Below are 17,828 nucleotides of genomic sequence, written 5' to 3'. Positions count from 1 at the left end.
AAGATCGCCGCAATTCGAACTGTAGTTCGAGTATTAAGACCCGAATTATATTCCGCTGTGGGCTCATGCTTGGATGAGTAATTTAGAGCTCACTATCGCCGTAAAGCCAATTCTAGGGGGGTGCGGGTACTATTCGTAGCTGCTGCAGAGTTATTCCGGAGAAGGGCAGAATCGAGTCAAGAGGTTGGCAATGATACATAGAAGTCGAAGCCCGTTCAGAACAGACTCCGGCAACATTGCCGAAGTCGTACGCCACACGCAACATACACTCTCAGTAGCGGGTCTGTCTGTCTACCCTTGCTCCAAGCATTGATATGCTAACCTAGTAGATGGTGTCTGGTCCAGCTGAGTGAGACCTGGGACCTGAACATATTGCTCAGTAGAGAGGGGTGTCCTTTTGTATCAACGCTACTGTTCGCCAGACTAACGCCTCCTCCCCTGCCATCTCCCCCCGGTTGTAAGTAGACCGTCTGGGTGACTATCAAGGCCCCGCATGGGGTATCATGGGGTAGTGTGCAGTCTAGTATATCAAACCCCAGCTCGTGATGGCATAACCCTGTTCGAGAGCCCCAAGCAATCCCATGGGCGGGCCATGCGAGTGTGAGGAACGAGCTACTCTCTTCCGGTCCGGTTGCCCGTCTCTCAGAAACGTGCTTGCAAGGTGATCATGGCTCTGTATATATCTTCTAACTGGCCCATCTCGATTGCCCTGTCCATTGTCTTCGTGAACCACCATCTTCTCTCTCCCAGCTGTACTTTCTGCGAGGTGGGAAACTAAAAGCCTCCTTTTCCCTTTAATTAGGCGGAACTATTGTTGGAGCTTATCCTTCTGGCCTGCTTTCGTGAAGAGCACTGTCCAATATCCAAGCAGGGTCATAGTCAACATGGTCGTCGCTATTGCGGGTGCTCCCAAAAAGGAGGCTTCCGCCATAGCTGCGGATGAAGCCCCAGCGTTTGAGAAGGTCAAATGGTATAAGGAGCCTGGGCTACGGAAGCTATACTTCTATGCATTTGTCCTTTGCATTGCCTCTGCGACTACTGGATACGATGGGTACTAGCCTATATCTTTTGCTGAATACCGCATTAGAGTATAACTAATACGTTCTAGGTCGTTTCTGAACGCTGTGCAAGTTTTTCCACAATGGCAAGATTATTTCGGTCACCCTGAAGGCTCTCAACTAGGTCTTCTGGTCGCTTTATATCAGATTGGCAGCGTTGTTTCCATTCCTATCGCGTAAGTTCAAGGGTCTTGAGAGCCAAATTACTGCTTCTGACTCCTCACAGGCCTATCTTCTGCGACAACTTTGGCCGGAAAGTGCCTATCATAATCGGCTGCATAATCATGATTGCTGGTGCTGTTATACAGACAACCGCAAGCTCGATCGGTGCCTTCATGGGCGGTCGTGTATTGATGGGCTTTGGAAACAGTCTCGCCCAGATCGCCTCTCCCATGTTACTAACGGAACTCGCCCATCCTCAACACCGTGGTCGCCTCACTGCCGTGTACAACACTCTATGGAATGCCGGCGCTATTAGTAAGTGAATCTGAGAATGAACGTTAGAAGATTAGCGCTAATTGCCCAACAGTCGTCTCTGCCCTGTCGCTCGGCACCAATTACATCGATTCAAGCTGGTCATGGCGCATTCCCGCCCTCGGTCAAGGTATTCCTTCCGTTGTTCAGATCATCTTCATATGGTGGATCCCAGAGTCCCCTCGATACCTTATGGCGAAAGACAAGCACGAGAAAGCGCTCGACATTCTAGCCCGCTATCACGGCAATGGTAACGTCAACGATCCTACGGTACAGTTCGAATACCGCGAGATCAAGGAGACGATCAAGATGGAGATGGAAGCGAAGACAAATAGTTCATACCTCGACTTCTTCAGGACCAAAGGCAATCGCTACAGACTTATGATCCTTTTCTCCTTGGGTCTTTTCTCGCAGTGGTCTGGCAATGCCATTATTTCCAACTACTCCAATGTGCTCTATTCACAAGCAGGCATCGAGAGCTCGACCCAGAAATTCGGTGTAAGTCACTCGATCCATTCCACTTATACACATTAATTAACACCGTGGGCAGCTCCAAACTGGTTCCACCGCTCTCTCTCTTATTGTGTCCATCACGATGGCCACGCTTATCGACAAATTCGGCCGACGTCCCTTGTTCCTTACGGCAACGAGCGGCATGTTTGTCGTCTTCATCTTCTGGACATTGACATCGGGACTCTACGGCGAGCACAGGGCCCCGGGTGCTGATAAGGCGCTCATCGTCTTCATTTGGTTTTTCCAAATCTTCTACTCGATCGCGTGGTCGGGCCTCCTCGTGGGCTACGCTCTCGAGGTCCTTCCGTACAAGTTGCGTGCCAAGGGTCTCATGATTCTCAACATCACTATCCAAATCGCGCTGCTGCTCAACGAGTACGCCAATCCCGTGGCTTTCCAGGCCTTCGGCTTGAACCACGCGTGGAAACTGTACATCATCTACACGATCTGGATCGGTATCGAGCTCCTCTTCGTGTACTTCATGTACGTCGAAACCAAGGGCCCCACGCTCGAGGAACTGGCCAAGGTCATCGATGGCGACGATGCAAAGGTAGCACATCTTGACTTCGACCAGGTGGAGAAGGACGTGGCCCGTGAAAGCCACGAGCTTCACGACAAGGCCTAGAGTGTGTGGCTGCGGACGCTGGGAGCGCAGGCTGTTCCATAGGTAATCCAGTTTATTTTGTTCTCTTTATAATGAAACCCGCATGTTGTTGGCGTCAAGTTTGAAAGCGATTGGGTCTGGGGGATATATAAATACATGACGGGTACGGACTTCTTGATAAAATCAGATTTGGTGTGCCGGCATAGCATATCCGCAACCCCAAGGTCGCGATGATAATGTGCAACGATGTCAATGAAAAACAATCCATACCTTCTACCAGCCTTGAATGATAAGTGAGTGTTATTGATATGGCCGACGCTAATAGCATGGTGTTGATCTTTGTCGGGAGTCTGTTGCGTTATAGCTCGGACCAACCATATTCCCTCGAGGCTTTTTTCATCCCAGCCCAGGCCAGGCTTATCCGACTCCACCACCTAAACTTTCAATCATCCGCGGCAACACTGCGCACCATATTGCCCTCACTCATTCGCTTTGGTATACGGTCTTGGTCTGGTAGACGCACGATAGATAAGACGATCACTGTATCAAGCATGCGATAGCGCTTGCATATCCGCCCGCACAAGCACCCCCACACCGTACATCAGAGTCACATCTTGCAGCAATGGAGTCTTTCAGTCTCGCCGCCGAGCACGCTGGCGCTATCCAACATACGCATGTCATCCGACTCGATGCGTCAGCTATCGCGGCAGCGCGTGAACTGCGCATCGCTATCACCGTCATCATCGCCGGCTGGGTCGCTATTACCGGCCTGCGAAGCTATTTCGGACGACCTATAGAGCGACAAGGATAGGCCGTACTCTAACTCATCCTCTACCAATATTACATTCGGCTCAAACCGAGCGTTGCGAATTTACATCCATTTGACATCTCTCCTCTTCTTTGTACATAATACACCATACACACCTACGGGCATAGAGAGGATAATAGACACCATGGACAAAATACAATCAATGGTTGCTTTCCACCTGTTCATGCATCCTTTGGTGCTCCAGCGCTAGGAATACCATACCTGAATCCACAGGGATAGGGAAAGAAACGAAACGAAACGAGTGCATCAATGGACATATATCAGAATAATTATACTCTTGAATTGTTATTTTTTATCATCTTTAGTCATGTTGGCAGGGAGCCTGTAGTTTTAAGATATCTCTCACTCGAGGCTTATTGCTCCTTGCAGCCAATTGGACATTACATCATCAGATTTCTTTAATCTAATTGAGATCCACTTTCTGCCCTTTTTCATCTACACCTCACATTCAGCTGTCATACACTCGCGGTACTCGCTATAAACAGCGACTTCGGAATTTTCGTGATTCCCCAGTTGCACTTATTGTTGAACGGACTAAGGTTGATTGGTAACTGCAAGATGCGCTTGTCAGGTCTCCAGAAAGAGGTGCTCTCCCTATATAGGAGCTGCCTCCGAGAAAGCCGTAAGAAACCGAAGGTCCGTTGTTTAAGCCATCGCACCTCGGGCGCGGAAACCCATAGATCCAAGGGTATAACCGTGACCGGCTAACACTGAGACAAATAGGCCGCACGTCCTCATTTCGAATCTTTTGCAAGGTGAGTGAAGATTGCAGGGCCAGTATTGATGCAAGGTCCCGAGGTCGTTGCGTACTGACACGCTTAGTAGAACGGAATTCGATAAACACATGAAGTATGACAAGAGAGACTTTGCTGCCATTGAGTTTCTCCTTCGCAAAGGTCGACGTCAGCTTGAACTCTACGCTGCACCTGGCATCAAAGACATCAGATTGTGAAATTACCAAGGTAGCTTCTGTTGGCGCCTTCTCCGCGCTCGTCGTCGTTTACGTCACGAAGCAGCATTCAGTCTAGCAATTTGGCAAGTCAAGACGGTTAAGCAACTGTTCATCTGGGAGTTCCACTCCTGCCATGCCTCTCACCGCACCACGGCTTTGTGCATTGAACCCGCTGTAGAAAGGGGAAAGTATTGTTCTCTGTAGAGAGCATCCTAGATGCCTATTCCATTCCGGCATCGTCAAACCCTGAAATACAGCTTTTCTAATAGCATAATTTTTTTCTCAATCCCTTGGAACGCTTTTTTGGAATAGAGACGATGACTACGCTCAATTTGCCTTAGAAGGGGAGTCCGCATCATCGACCAAGGTTCGATTACCCGTTGCCAACCGATGCCGGCGGAGTGCACCCCGAACGGCCTACGCATCAAATATCTCAGTCTCCTCTACCTCAAGCATCAGCTACAGTACGACACCAAAAACAACGCAGAATAAGCCGCAGTCAACATGGATTGCGAGTCAGCAGACGCTTGCCCGCGAGGTCGAGTAGGGGATCACTGCCTCCTGCTGATAATCAATTCCCCCTTTCGCCCCAATCTCCGTATTGGGGTACACTGCCGTCACCTGCAAAATCGTATAAGGACTGGACACCTGGTGATTACAAAACGAATATACCTTTGAACGAGCCTGTCACAGGCCTTGCCATTGGTAAGATAAGACATAATGCCGGGTATCTTCGTCACTTTCTAGACTCAACATATGCGAGGCGACCTGAACGGAAAACGCCAAACCGGGAAAAGCGATTTGGGCTTGCAGATCCTCTTGCCTGGGACGTTATCAATAGATCACTCACCCAGCAGCACCGATTATCCTCTTTAGTTGACCCCGATGGCCCTGGAATTCTCCCGCCGAAGCAGTCTTCCAACAAGACCATTGATGTCACCTCTAGCGATTCTAGCCAACGGAGGGCTCTCAATCGGTTTGCAAGGGAACTTGAAAAGTACGCCGATGCAGCCGGTGCTGCTGGTAAAGACCCTGTTATTACTCCCACAATATCAGAGTCCAAGGCGTCACTTCATACCGTCAAACCGTTGGTGCCTTACAAAGATGAGTTTTTGGCCGCTGGCCTTGCTGTAACATCTGCAGAGCAGAGACGGGCTTTGGCTCATCAGACAAATGCGCAAGCCACGCATCGAACAACTAAACCACATCAACACTCGAGCAGGACATTAGAGACTAGGAAGAAGCCAGCTACGCCCGGCGATGGTCCTTCGTCTAATGCAAGCCCTTCAATTTCATGTACTAGCTCTGGCTCTTACATCGAATTCAGCCCACGAGGCGGACACATGTTACATGCTGTTGATACATTGGTGCCACGAAGAGGCACTGCGAAGTCGAAATGCTGTCATCATGCTAGGAAACGTCTCATTTCCTGGTTTATCAAAAAGCCAACTAGCAAAAGCAGTAGCATACTCGCACATCATCCCCCAGTTCGAACCCACCATGTCCACGGTAGGCAAGTAAATTCGAATGGCCCATCGTCTGCTCATCTAGGGCGCCGCCGACTTCAACATAAAACGCACAAACCGTTCATACAAGACATCCCGGAGGTTCAATTGTGGCCAAAACCTGTGCCTCCCGTGAAATACGTGACCCCCAAGAAGAATCCATGCGTAGCACTCAACAGTGACTACTATGAGCAACGCGATCTGGGGTTCCACTCCGCCGAGGAAAATACGCACCAGCATGCTCCTTTTGATGCGAAGCAGTCCCTAGGTTCCTTTGGGTTGCAAGGCAAGAGAAATATAACGAAGGGTGTCCTGCCCAAGCCTCTCCCGGTACCCATAGCAACCATAGATGAAGAGACAGAGGTTAATACCTTAACGGACAACAATGCTCCAAATGGCTCTTTACCTCCTGCACATCTGAAGGAGGCGCCGAGCGTTGTAGAAGGCCCTAGCCGCCGGATCAACGGCGAGTCTTCAATGACGCACCAGTCATCGGTGCCATCTTTGCCATTCGCAGCTAGACTAGCAGCCAGTACCGCTTCGTCACTGCAGCGAGCGTTGGATGACGCATACCAGAAGGTCGAAAGCGACACTCAGAAAGCAGGCAGTCTACCAGAGAAAGAAGCTATAAAGAAGGAGCCACCACCACCAATCCCACGGCGAGATTCACGGCACAATGCGTCCCATCATCCGCACCCTCGCAGACCACGTTCGACGGACAAATTCATCTACGTGAAAAGGAATATGCCAACAGTAGAGGCATCTTCATCATCTTCCAAGCCTTTGCCACCTGCGCCACTATCTGTAGCGCAAGTTACGCCTAAGAAGCGTCCTGACATCAAACCGCCTCAGCCCAAACACACAGCCCCTCCAACGCCTCGACCCTTGACCGGGAAACGCAAGAATGCAGTAGCAGAACTGGCCAAAGCAGAGGAGATGCTGAGAGATCTAGACGTATTTCTCAACGACTACGATGATGCAGCTATTGAGGACCGGGACGTCATCAAGGGTCTACAGGTGGCCATCCACGCGGCGGCCGATGATCTATACGATGGGTACATAAGACACAAGACAGGGCTGCGAATCCGACGGTTCTTGGCGGATCTGAAGTCATTCGAAGACATAACTGAGCTTGGTCCAACAGATCAGCGGGCCAGGGAGAAGCGTGCTGAAACCAGAAGACTTGAGGGTGTTAGGAATCGGAAGAACGACCGGTGAGAGGGAGAAGATGCGTAATTATGTACCTTTCGTCGCGTGCCCATTTCTCTTGCGGACGACGGCACGACCTAGATAGTGAACAATGCCATATCTGCTATAGGCAACAACTCGAAAAGCGTTTCTACGTGATATTCCGCTTGAAATCCCATGATCTAGTTTCTAAGTCCCCAGTATAGGTACTTAAATGTAGATACAGATATAACCTTGGAACTACTACCTAGGTACATTACATAGGTAGGTAGTATGACAGGTTGCGGGGTCCGCTGTGCCCCTTTCAGTTTAGTGACGATACCTGATCGAGTCATACACAGTACATAGGTAGGTAGGTTGGCGGAGCTGATGGCGGAGTTCCTGATGCGATTTAGGTACTTTGTGAGTAGTTATGCATCTACATGCATGTCCCTGAATACTTCGGATTATCCAAGTTGAAACATTCTCACATACGGCACAGAGATCTCACTCATAGTTTTTGTCCATAGTATTGAAAAGAGTCGGGTTGGTCTTATCATCTACTATTGTAGTCACAGCCACGTATTGTTGCCAGATACACTCTCCACTACGTGGCACAAAGCATCATCATGTCGCCTAGCGGGACGGCTCAGGATGATGCTGTCCAGAAGCATCGGGCGTGCGATGAATGCCGTATGTTTTGAGCCAAAACATCCTATTAGACCGGCCGACTCACGTTGCAGCAGGAATTCGGAAGCTTGCATGTACCAAAGAACAAGATGGCTGCTCCCGATGTCGAAGAGAGAATATTCCGTGCCAGTACGCTCTTATCTATTCCCAAACCTCCTGTATAGATCGCTATTTAGATGCTATAAATGGTAGAATCTAGTCTAATGCCTATGTTGCCATAGCTACTCCCCACAAAAGCCCATGGGAAGGCCACGGAAACGCCCGCGAGAAGAGCCCGGCGAGAAACCTCTTGCCGCCGCTCCGCCAGCAAAGACGGCTATGACAGAACAGCCGCCAGACACAGAGGACCCGGGCATGGAATTCATCAACACGTTGTTGGAGGTCGACTTTGGCCTCGACTTGAACCAGTCATTTCAGCCAACGGAAGAAGCACCGACGACAACAGACGTTCCCACTCAGCTCTGGGATTACACCAACTTCGGCGAAGTCAATTTCGATTCCCAGCCCGCCGAAAACGCACCGATATTTACCCCAGTCAACATTGACCCGGCCCTGTTCATCGCACCAGCAGCGTCTACTTCGCCTTCAATGGACCAGGTCCCCGCACTATCCCCCGCAAACTCGAACACGAGCGGCTCGCCCGAGAGCGCGAGCCCTGCCGTGATGAGCTCCTCCTTGCTAGAATGTGACTGCATGGCTAGACTGTATTCGGCTTTAAACTGGATGCAGAAACTACCGGACGAGGTCGAGCCCGCAATCCGTCTCGCTCGCCTAGCTGCGAAGACGGCATACGAAGTTGTCAATTGTAATAAGTGCGGCTCGCAGCTCTTGCCCACGATGCAACACAAGGTCGGCTCGCCTTACATGATGATGATCTTCCAGAACATGATGCTCCTAGGCACGCTGATTCCGAGTATCGTGCACGCATACGCGCGGATGTTGAACATCGTCGACGAGGAAACGAATCGCGCCATCGCCGAGCGACGGAAGATGACGTTCAAATTGAACGGATTGGGAGGTATATGGGGCCACTTCGACAACATTGACGACGAGAAATGCGGCGCCAAGCGCAATTTCGCGTACAGGGAGATGGAGCCCGCCATGTGGCGTCTGACGGTGCGCGCGCTGCTGAAGATTGATGTCTACGGCATGTCGGGCCGCTGTACTGCTGCCGGAGAGATGCCTTTAGCTGCCGACCCGTTCCATCTCGGACTCAAGGACATTGTCACGCTCATGGAGGACAAGGCTAAGGCACGACATGCGCTCATGGATACCATGGTTCTTGCGGGTGTGTGGGAGAAACCGAATTGCTTCGTGGGGGCTGCGAATCCTGGAGAGCCGCCGACATGTCAGCGTATCATATCTATTGCGAGATCATCGGTCGAACGGCTGTGTATTGCGTGAGCTTTCCTGTGGTATGGCAGCGTTCTGCCATAGCAGACGGCTGATGTCTGGGCCGAAATCGGCGCAGACATGCACGGTCAACCTCTATTAGAGCCACTGCTTCAGGTTGAGAGAAGTTGCTATTAGGATCCATGACAAATGGAAACAATCTAATATGGCTGCATAGACGTTGTACATAGCTCAACTACCCCTTCAGGGCTGCGAAAAGGGAGCCCTCAACTCCACTCCACTCCACTCCACCGCATCGGTTGTTCGAGTGTCAGTTCATATGGAGAAATAGCGAACTGCGAGAGTCTTTGACGTCACTTTGCTATTTATCAGGGACTGGAAGCACGTACTCCTGCAATCTCACAATTAGCAATTGGCGAACGAATTGCTACTGTACCACTGGTATATCTAGACTTCAGGGACGCACTTGGTCTATATATTGTCCATATTTCGCGGGGTTCTCGGAATTGTGTCTTGGACGCTGGTGGTATTGATGCATTACCGAGATCGTGCAAGGACCTTGGTATGTCGAGTCCAAAGGGCTCTCAGCTTCAGTCTCAGGAACCTACAATATCTCTACCGAAATACTATCTGGACGACTAGTATGTCCGACACATTTGAGTTCCCTAGGTTCATGGCCGCAGCCTATAAGAAATCTACAAGAACAGTACCTACCTATTCTATATCAAGGTCAACCGTCTGCGGTGTGAAGTGGACTCGGGAGGTGGGATCAAGAGCAACATTGACAACATTGCCAGTCAAGAAGCGAGTCCGGAAGAGCAGTCGGGCTTCATCGAGTTTGAGTGTCACAGGGATGGCAAAAAGCAAGTTAGCGATTGAATCACCTATCATCTTGACGTCAGCCTTGACTATGTTGCTAAGATAATTGGATTTTATCTTGGGTCGAAGGATAGGAAAGCGGTTGAAGTAGTCATTTCGAAATGCTGCAACAATCTGTCACTAATACACACGTACTTTTCGATATGTCCTACATCTAGTCCCCAGATCAACACCAACTACAATGCTGTGTTGTAGTATATTTCTCTTCATCGTTCTGTCTGTCTGCTTCACATCTGTTAGACAATAGACAATGCTTCGAGGATGGCTGAGCTTGTATTAGTAGTTATGTCACTCTGCATATCTAGCACGGATCCATTACATGTTTAAGCGCACGTATAATGGGACAACTCAAGACAAAAGCAATAATTCACAAGTGCTTTTACATTTCGCTAAGTGTCATGAATTTCACCCACACACACACACACACACACACATTCCCGCTTAACCATGGTGCTCGTGTCGTAGCTAGTATAATGAATTTGCTTACTGTAGTGTTGGTATTTTCGATGAGCACATTCTCCGTATCTATGTAGGTACCTAGTGTAGGAAGATACTATAACTACCTACTTGAATGGGTAGATATTGTTGAGGTAGAGCAGGTTAGATTAGACGACGGTAGAATAAGCCAATCTAACGCCAACCAGGTAAGTTCCGGCGATAAAAATAAATCTGCTAACAGCAGGTAAACGTACGATATTTTGGTAACAGCGTACCTACTTACATAAGTACATACTGAGAAGTACAGTAGGTTGGTATGTATGTATGTGTAAGTATGTAGGTACAAGTACTTGTGGAGGGTCCTACAATCGTGCACTTATCGATACTTCCCTCCCCAACACAGATGCCTGTATTACAGTTCTGCTAGGTATATTAGGTAGCGTAGCGGCCCAGCTAGTTAGTGGTCGAGAGAGCAAAGATTTAGCGCACATCGGCCATACCGGGAAGAGCAAGTACCCAACGGGAGACCCAGCAAAAGCAGTAAAATGGCGGGCGCACGGGCTGGGCACTGGCTTGGGGCTGGCGGGACAGGGCCGGTACCTGTGCTGTAGTTGCATCATTGCTGCCGGTTTTCAATTGAGGACACGGTTGTCTACCTCCCTAGGTAGGCCAGAGTAGGCGATCCGGTGATAAAGCCTACCTACCCTAACTCAAACCTTCGACCTCATCTTTTGAGCTCCCCGGCCACTAGACTAGACTCCCCCCCCTCCGCACATTATCTGCCGAACCATCGCCAACACCCTCGACACTCGAGTCCGCATCGCGACAACCACCGCCGACGACCTGGCACTCGTGCTGCTACTGCGCCTGTTTCACTGTCTATTGTGAGCTGTGTCTCGATCCTCCCGTCCTCAACCGCCCCCGACCTCGATTCCGTCATCCCCGTCATTCCGAGATCCTACCTTGACACCGCCGACGTGTGCGACCGACTACTCACGCACCCGCCCCCTTTCCCGGCCGGAACAGCAAGTCTGCACGCGCAATTATCTGTTTCGGCAATCAATCCACCGACATGGCCCAGATCAGAGGCACCGCCGGCTACCAGCTGAGCAACCAGACCCCCTTTGGTGGGCCGAGGATGGATGGCAGCGACCCAAGTCCTCTGGATGCCATAAGGGCGCAGACTAGCAAGATCGAGGATCTCCTTGATTCCCTCAGTGGTCCCGTAAAGCCGTACGTGCGCATCTATCTTCGTCCGCTTATGCCATCGCACAGAATGATGCGCTGGTGCTTGGCGTGCATCCTAAATCCGTTGACTCGGCATCATCATTACTAACAAACTCTCCCCTTGTAGATACCTACCTGCCATTGGTCGATTCCTGATTGTTGTTACATTCCTTGAAGACGCCTTGAGAATTCTAACACAATGGAGCGATCAATTAGTCTACTTGAACTCTTATCGGCACAGTAAGCCTCTGTTCATTACCTAGTTGCTCCTTGGAAAATAAAAACCGCTCGCTAACGAAGCTGCTTGCTCAGTCCCGAGCGGTCTGACGCACATTTTCTTAATTGTAAACGTCATTGCCATGGTCTCGTGTTCTGCCCTGGTCATCGTCCGAAAGTACTCCGACTATGCCGTGGCTGGCTTGATGGGTGTTGTCGTGACCCAGGCTCTTGGCTATGGTCTTATCTTTGACCTCAACTTTTTCCTCCGTAACCTTTCCGTTATTGGTGGTCTTGTTATGGTTCTCTCCGACTCGTGGGTTCGGAAGACGAAGGCTTTTGCCGGCCTCCCTACGCTTGATGAGAAGGACCGAAAGATGTATTTCCAGTTGGCTGGCCGTGTACTCCTCATCTTCTTGTTCATTGGCTTTGTCTTTAGCGGCGAGTGGACCATTTGGCGAGTCATTGTATCTGGTATCGGTGCTGTCGCCTGTGTAATGGTTGTTGTCGGCTTTAAGGCTAAGTTCAGCGCCACTTTACTTGTTGTCATCCTGAGCGTTTTCAACTTGCTGGTCAACAACTTCTGGACTGTAAGTCACACCTCCCCTTTTCGGTTGAGTGGCAGTGGGACTAATTGCGTCACTAGCTTCACGAGCACCACCCCCATAAGGATTTCGCCAAGTATGACTTCTTCCAAATTCTGTCTATTGTCGGTGGTCTTCTCCTGCTCGTCAACAGCGGCCCTGGTCAGTTCAGCATCGACGAAAAGAAGAAGGTTTACTAGACGGTCGAGTCAAAACGATTAGTAAGGGCTACATGGCTTATGAAGAGCACTTTTGGGTACCAAAACTCTGTGTGTGCGCCATCGCGATACACTAGTTCTCTTTGACCATATGTTCCAATGCAAAAAGGAGGCTCCGCATATCATGGCGTAAACGGCGTGGACTGAATTTTCCACTTTTTGAGTTTATTTTTGAAGGCTGGGTTGAATGGACTAGGGCGAGGGTGGGATATGTTACTATGCTACCTTCTGGCCGATTCGCGGGTATGGGGTAAAAGCACGAGGTTGTAGGCTTGGTCGAATTTGCCGTGGGAATGGTGAAGACAGTTAAAAAAAGATATACAGCGGAAATACAAATCCCTATCAGCCTCAACTGCAACAATTTGATCAGATCTTTGCACGTCTTTGCAAGTTTACCAGTGTTTACGCTCTATGGCATCTAAGTCATACAGAATCAACCGTGGGTATAGCTGGTCTCTATATGTTTTTGGCTCTTTGTTTTGTCTCGCATTGCGAGAGTGTATAAGGCGTGTCTTTGGGAACTAATTATGTGGTTTACCGTTTATATAACGCTAGCTATATGTAAGGAACTTAATTACTATTCTACGGGCTCTTCCCTCTTTTTTATTATTAATTTTTTTCTTTCCCCAAGAAAAGAAAAGAAAAACAAAAAGAAAAAAAGAAAATAATTCCTTCTATGTAATCTAGTTATTTAAAATGTTTTTATCCCCTTTTACGCTCGAAGATACCAGGGTGAAGATAAACACAGTTATAGGAAGACGAGCGATGAAGAATGAAGAATGAAGAAAGCAGCTACTACGGCGCAGCCCATATCTTCCTCTTGCGTCCCATTGAAGGAGGTGCTCGTGGTTAATGCCGGTCGGCGATATGGTAGTGGCATCGGCAATATGGAGGGTATATATATAGTTTAATAGATTTCGCTGACTCTGCGACTCCTGGGTCCTCGCAGGGTGACCTCTATATGTTCGTGACTGCGTCTCGTTGACATCTATCTACATGTTGCAGCTTGAGGTGCAGCTCGATCTTGTCGGTCTCGTTCTAGGAGACCGAATCGGAGTACTCTCGTGCCTTGTCTTCATGTCTCTTTTGCCAACAACATTTTGTCTTCTGTTTGTTGCTATAAGGGTTTGGTGGTAGGGCAGCTGAGACGTTGGTTAGTTGGTAATTGATATCCCATTCTTTGGATAAGGTGCTTCTTTTTTTTGTTGATGGAAGTTGCTTGTTGTCGTCTTGAAAACGTGCTCGCAATGAGCGTATATTGCTACTCAAGTCCCATAGAGGCCGCGCGTCTAATGTAAAATCAATAATAGTAATATATCGGTGAAGAGGGAAAAATAATTCTGGCCACCGAGGGAATCGAACCCCCGGGACCTAACGATGCAGAGTAGTTATGCAGAGTAAGTATACAATCGCTAACCGCTAGGTAAAGATACAGGTAGAAATGCTTCGCTAGGCGCGTACCAACGCGGCCAGTAGCCCGGAGGTCTACTTGGGCATATAGTCTGTGTGATGGCTGGGATAAGGTTGTTGGGTTGAAGCTTATTTGGGTGAAGGCTAGAGATGGGGTCGATGATTACAGCGCACGTGGTCATGAGATTAGGATGGCTGCAATAATAGGGGAAAGTAATCCAAGGAGAAACTGAGTTGAATTTGGTCATTGCTGGCATCACTACATGGCCTGTCGAAGTTGAATAGTTGATTAGAAGTCGTTGATGCACAGCCCCATATCAATATCAATGGTCACTATCGTGACGAACACAGTGAGTTCAAAGTGTAATGAATGGCTTGAAATATGCCCGAACGAAACATACAGCGACCCTAGAATAAGTATCTCCACTCACATCAAGTATTGTTAAAAGAGCTGTGATGTAGATATTATACTTGAGTGAGAACAAGTCAAATATCAGGTACTCTGTGTATACACACAGCGAATTCTATACTACTGTACTTGTATAGAAACAAGCATTACTACGTCTTCGTGTTAGAGGCAATCAGAGAATGCATCTTTCTTTCCATCACAACATACTCTTCCAATCGTTGTGTAGAGGAGGTAAACTGCCAACTGATTGACACGGAAACAGCAAGTTTCCCCAAAAGGCGAGGTACAGAAACACATCTCAGTGTCACCCCGTTTTTAAACGAGCATGAATACCTAATATGACTCCAGTCTGGGGTTCGACCTTGATAAGACCAACTGTAGCTAGCAGCGTGTAGCATAGTCACACTTATATAGTTTCCGACTACCTAGTCGACGGGTTACACGTTCATAAGCTTTTTATAACAATGTATAAAATGTAATGTGACGTTTTATCATTGCGATTAAGCATTCATCAACAATAGAAGTCGCTTATGAAGTGATTAACTCAACACAACTGTGTAATTTAACAACGATGTTGCGTATTTTTGATTGTGGTCTCTGTACAAATACATAGTCGACAAGAAAACAGCACTTGACACCCTTTTCCCATTTATGAAAATTGACCAGGGTTAGTCGGGATTTATCTACATCCTCCCCGCATCACGTGGTGAATTCGACAGTTTTTCCCAAATAGACATAAGACGCAAGACACATTTTAAACCGTCACATCACCTTTTACAGAATTACAGCTAAAAGGCGCAACTGTTCAAGGCTTCCAGCCCCCAGTTCGATCCCTGAAGAAGTTATCAGGGTCGTACTTTGCCGCAACTTGTTGAGCGAACGCCCGACTTTCAGGGCGGAGGCGTTCCCAGTAGTTCTGTCGGTAGAAACCATAGTTCATGAAAACGGGGCAGTACACGTCGGACAAGACGCCCACTTCCTGCCATCCGAGTACGCGCTGCCGGATACCCGTGTACGTTTCCTCAAGAACGTCGCCCATCTTTTGATAGTCAATCTGTGGTATAAAGCTGTAGTTCAGCTCTAGGATGAGACGGTCCGCGTCATCATCTGCGTCTATCAAATCTGGAGCCCTGGCTTTTGCTTGCCGTGCAATGGCCTTCGGGAACGGCTGATAAGCAATTGAGGCTATGCCGCCAAGTTCGACTGCGACACTAAGTCAGTATTCCCATTTGAAGCATAGCCAGTCAGAAGCTATCTCGGATGTGGAAAGCTTTCAAGGTTTAAATTGGAGCCCGGCAGTCGATAAAACAACGAGGTGAATCTCTTGATTACTTACGTAGTGTCTTGCTCGAAACGCTGCGCCAGTGTTCATGGATGCCTTCCATCACTATGTCATTGTCTTGGCTTGAAGGCAAAGGTATGGTTTCTGTGCCAATTTGTACAACGGAGCCTTTCACGACAACCCAATTGCTGCCACTAATGTACTCGGAGTATGTCCGTTGCTTTGCAAAGTTCGCTATCGGCACCCCAGCCTCTGTGAAGTTTCGGAAAAGATCAGCAGGGGGTGTCGGCCCATCATAGAATAGGAACAGGATCCAAGTGTCGAGAAGTTCGATGTCAATGAGCTCAGGAATCACGAGCCCCGTGCTGCGTTCTGCCGTCACGATGACGGCTGCTCGGTCATCTGTGTTATACTCTGTAAAGTCTCGAACCGCCTGAAGTAGATTCGACGCTACCTATCACACAAGTCAGTGATTACTATACACGAAAGGGGCTCATCCCGCGTATCGGTAGCACGCAGAAGCAAGGAGGCCCAAATTCTGCCTGAGAAGGGAAACGATGACTCCGGGGAACTGACCTTGTCAGTATGTTTAAAAATCACATTTCCACCCCAAATATTCCCTTGGCGATACGTTTGGAGCGTGTATGTCGTTACAATGCCGACTTAAAACCCTTATTGTCAACTCATAACTAATACTTGTAGGAGTGGATTTTCGTGGAAGAGTTGAGACTGCTGTACTCACAATTATTGCCACCCCCTCGCAACGCTCGGGCTAGGTCGGCATTTTCAGTGTCTGAGGCGGTCACGATCGTTCCGTTCGCCAACACCACCTCATACTCGAGAGCTGAACTTGCTGCCCAGCCGTATTGTGCACTCATGTAAGATAGACCGCCGCCAAGCATAAGCCCACCGGTGCCAGTATTCCCAATTCGCCCACCCACGAATGTCCAGCCTGAACCCTGCAGTTTTTTCGCAATACTATTTGAGGTTAGCCATGAGTTCCTATTCTATAAGGCGGAATGTCATTTGAACAGACTCAAATGAATACGAGCGCTTTGGAGATTTTGATGAGGGGCCATGAACGACTCAAGGGGGCGTACTCGTCAAGCCGGTTACCAGGTCCCATACGCAGAACACCGGTGTTGGAATCGAGAATGGCCTCATTCAGACGTGCCGTGGAAATTAACGGTCCGCTAGCGACGCTAGAGAAGTAACTGTTGGGGTTGTGGCCTCCTGACTTAACGGCGAAACTCTCATCGCCTTCATTTATAATTTGAAGTATGGTAGACACCTCAGCCGCCGAGGTCGGGAACAGAATACAGGAAGGCTTGAGTGCGCTACACGACGTAGACCAATACTTTCCTTGCTCATCAATATAGTCTAGGTCAAGAGGATACGCCACATCGATATTCGTTTGTTTTTTTATAGTAGAACATGTATCTGCTCTACTAAGCGTAGCAGAAAGCAACAAAAGAACTAGTGATGTCCGCATTGTGGGAAGACGGTCCCAAGGTGAAACTCTCTGATCAAAGAGGTATCCAGACTGGTTCTTGACACTTGATATATCCAGGATTCTGTCACATATACACGCGGTCGGGGATTTGGTTCTTTAATATACTTACGCTCATATGGTAAGCCTCACTCACTTCGCGAAATCGAGGTCATTTCCCCCCTTGACAGCAATAACCATCACTGAGCCACTTCCGCCCTTAGGTAACTCATGAATTTCAAGTTTGAATGACATTGCAACCCTGGGCCCACCAACGGTATCTATCACCCCCATTGACGTGCGTCAAATATTGCAACGTTATACCAAGTTTACAACGCTCGCAGGCCGAGATGGCGCCTAGCTTGTGGTGAGAAAGGTGTAGAGACTGGAGACAGCGACGATCTCTCCTTTCTTTGGGACGGAATACGGCCTCGATATTGTCCCGATATGGGCGAGGTGGAAGCCAGACCATAGCCAGGTGTAACTCGTGGTTGTTGCAACGCTCTAGATCCTGCATGCTGTCTCGCGCCA

General features: G+C 48.8%; 5 protein-coding genes across 5 annotated transcripts; 4 read left to right on the top strand and 1 right to left on the bottom strand.

The window, feature by feature from the left end:
* The first annotated feature begins 481 nt into the window (after positions 1–481).
* On the top strand, positions 482–2,814 carry F5B22DRAFT_411287 (general substrate transporter). Its single transcript, XM_047971565.1, has 5 exons — positions 482–1,051; positions 1,109–1,234; positions 1,285–1,535; positions 1,588–2,030; positions 2,083–2,814. Exons 1-5 carry the CDS (start codon positions 885–887, stop codon positions 2,668–2,670), a joined length of 1,575 nt encoding a protein of 524 aa, XP_047834420.1. The 5' UTR covers positions 482–884; the 3' UTR covers positions 2,671–2,814.
* A 1,508-nt stretch (positions 2,815–4,322) lies between these two features.
* Positions 4,323–7,428, top strand: F5B22DRAFT_659460 (uncharacterized protein; the record flags this gene model as incomplete). Its single annotated transcript, XM_047980199.1, has 4 exons — positions 4,323–4,426; positions 4,743–4,894; positions 4,930–4,968; positions 5,124–7,428. 4 exons carry the CDS (start codon positions 4,323–4,325, stop codon positions 7,151–7,153), a joined length of 2,325 nt encoding a protein of 774 aa, XP_047834419.1. The 3' UTR covers positions 7,154–7,428.
* Positions 7,429–7,731: 303 nt separating this feature from the next.
* F5B22DRAFT_633833 (uncharacterized protein) lies at positions 7,732–9,196 on the top strand (the record flags this gene model as incomplete). Its single annotated transcript, XM_047976895.1, has 3 exons — positions 7,732–7,795; positions 7,849–7,921; positions 8,014–9,196. The coding sequence occupies 3 exons, from the start codon at positions 7,732–7,734 to the stop codon at positions 9,194–9,196; spliced, it is 1,320 nt and encodes a 439-aa protein (XP_047834418.1).
* Positions 9,197–10,946: 1,750 nt separating this feature from the next.
* On the top strand, positions 10,947–13,420 carry F5B22DRAFT_591732 (SURF4 family-domain-containing protein). Its single transcript, XM_047973866.1, has 4 exons — positions 10,947–11,695; positions 11,817–11,929; positions 12,002–12,495; positions 12,552–13,420. The coding sequence occupies exons 1-4, from the start codon at positions 11,535–11,537 to the stop codon at positions 12,687–12,689; spliced, it is 906 nt and encodes a 301-aa protein (XP_047834417.1). The 5' UTR covers positions 10,947–11,534; the 3' UTR covers positions 12,690–13,420.
* Positions 13,421–15,235: 1,815 nt separating this feature from the next.
* On the bottom strand, positions 15,236–17,417 carry F5B22DRAFT_410941 (uncharacterized protein). Its single transcript, XM_047971563.1, has 5 exons — positions 16,909–17,417; positions 16,551–16,786; positions 16,385–16,470; positions 15,863–16,262; positions 15,236–15,729 (listed from the first exon to the last, which is right to left on the bottom strand). The coding sequence occupies exons 1-5, from the start codon at positions 17,298–17,300 to the stop codon at positions 15,332–15,334; spliced, it is 1,512 nt and encodes a 503-aa protein (XP_047834416.1). The 5' UTR covers positions 17,301–17,417; the 3' UTR covers positions 15,236–15,331.
* Positions 17,418–17,828: the final 411 nt, after the last annotated feature.

This window comes from Xylaria bambusicola (assembly GCF_022495145.1).
Source record: "Xylaria bambusicola strain CBS 139988 unplaced genomic scaffold F5B22scaffold_5, whole genome shotgun sequence".
Taxonomy (NCBI): Eukaryota; Fungi; Ascomycota; class Sordariomycetes; order Xylariales; family Xylariaceae; genus Xylaria; species Xylaria bambusicola.
The sequence above is the reverse complement of the archived record's forward strand: the minus strand, read 5'-3'. Positions and strand labels throughout refer to the sequence as shown.

Coding starts and splice junctions, on each gene's coding strand:
- F5B22DRAFT_591732 (XM_047973866.1), top strand. CDS start 11,535: ATGGCCCAGATCAGAGGCACCGCCGGCTACCAGCTGAGCAACCAGACC. Junction 11,930..12,001: donor CTTGAACTCTTATCGGCACA/GTAAGCCTCTGT, acceptor CTGCTTGCTCAG/TCCCGAGCGGTCTGACGCAC. Junction 12,496..12,551: donor TGGTCAACAACTTCTGGACT/GTAAGTCACACC, acceptor TTGCGTCACTAG/CTTCACGAGCACCACCCCCA.
- F5B22DRAFT_411287 (XM_047971565.1), top strand. CDS start 885: ATGGTCGTCGCTATTGCGGGTGCTCCCAAAAAGGAGGCTTCCGCCATA. Junction 1,536..1,587: donor ATGGAATGCCGGCGCTATTA/GTAAGTGAATCT, acceptor ATTGCCCAACAG/TCGTCTCTGCCCTGTCGCTC. Junction 2,031..2,082: donor GCTCGACCCAGAAATTCGGT/GTAAGTCACTCG, acceptor CACCGTGGGCAG/CTCCAAACTGGTTCCACCGC.
- F5B22DRAFT_410941 (XM_047971563.1), bottom strand. CDS start 17,300: ATGCGGACATCACTAGTTCTTTTGTTGCTTTCTGCTACGCTTAGTAGA. Junction 16,787..16,908: donor CCTGGTAACCGGCTTGACGA/GTACGCCCCCTT, acceptor AACCTCAAATAG/TATTGCGAAAAAACTGCAGG. Junction 15,730..15,862: donor CGTTTCGAGCAAGACACTAC/GTAAGTAATCAA, acceptor TTAGTGTCGCAG/TCGAACTTGGCGGCATAGCC.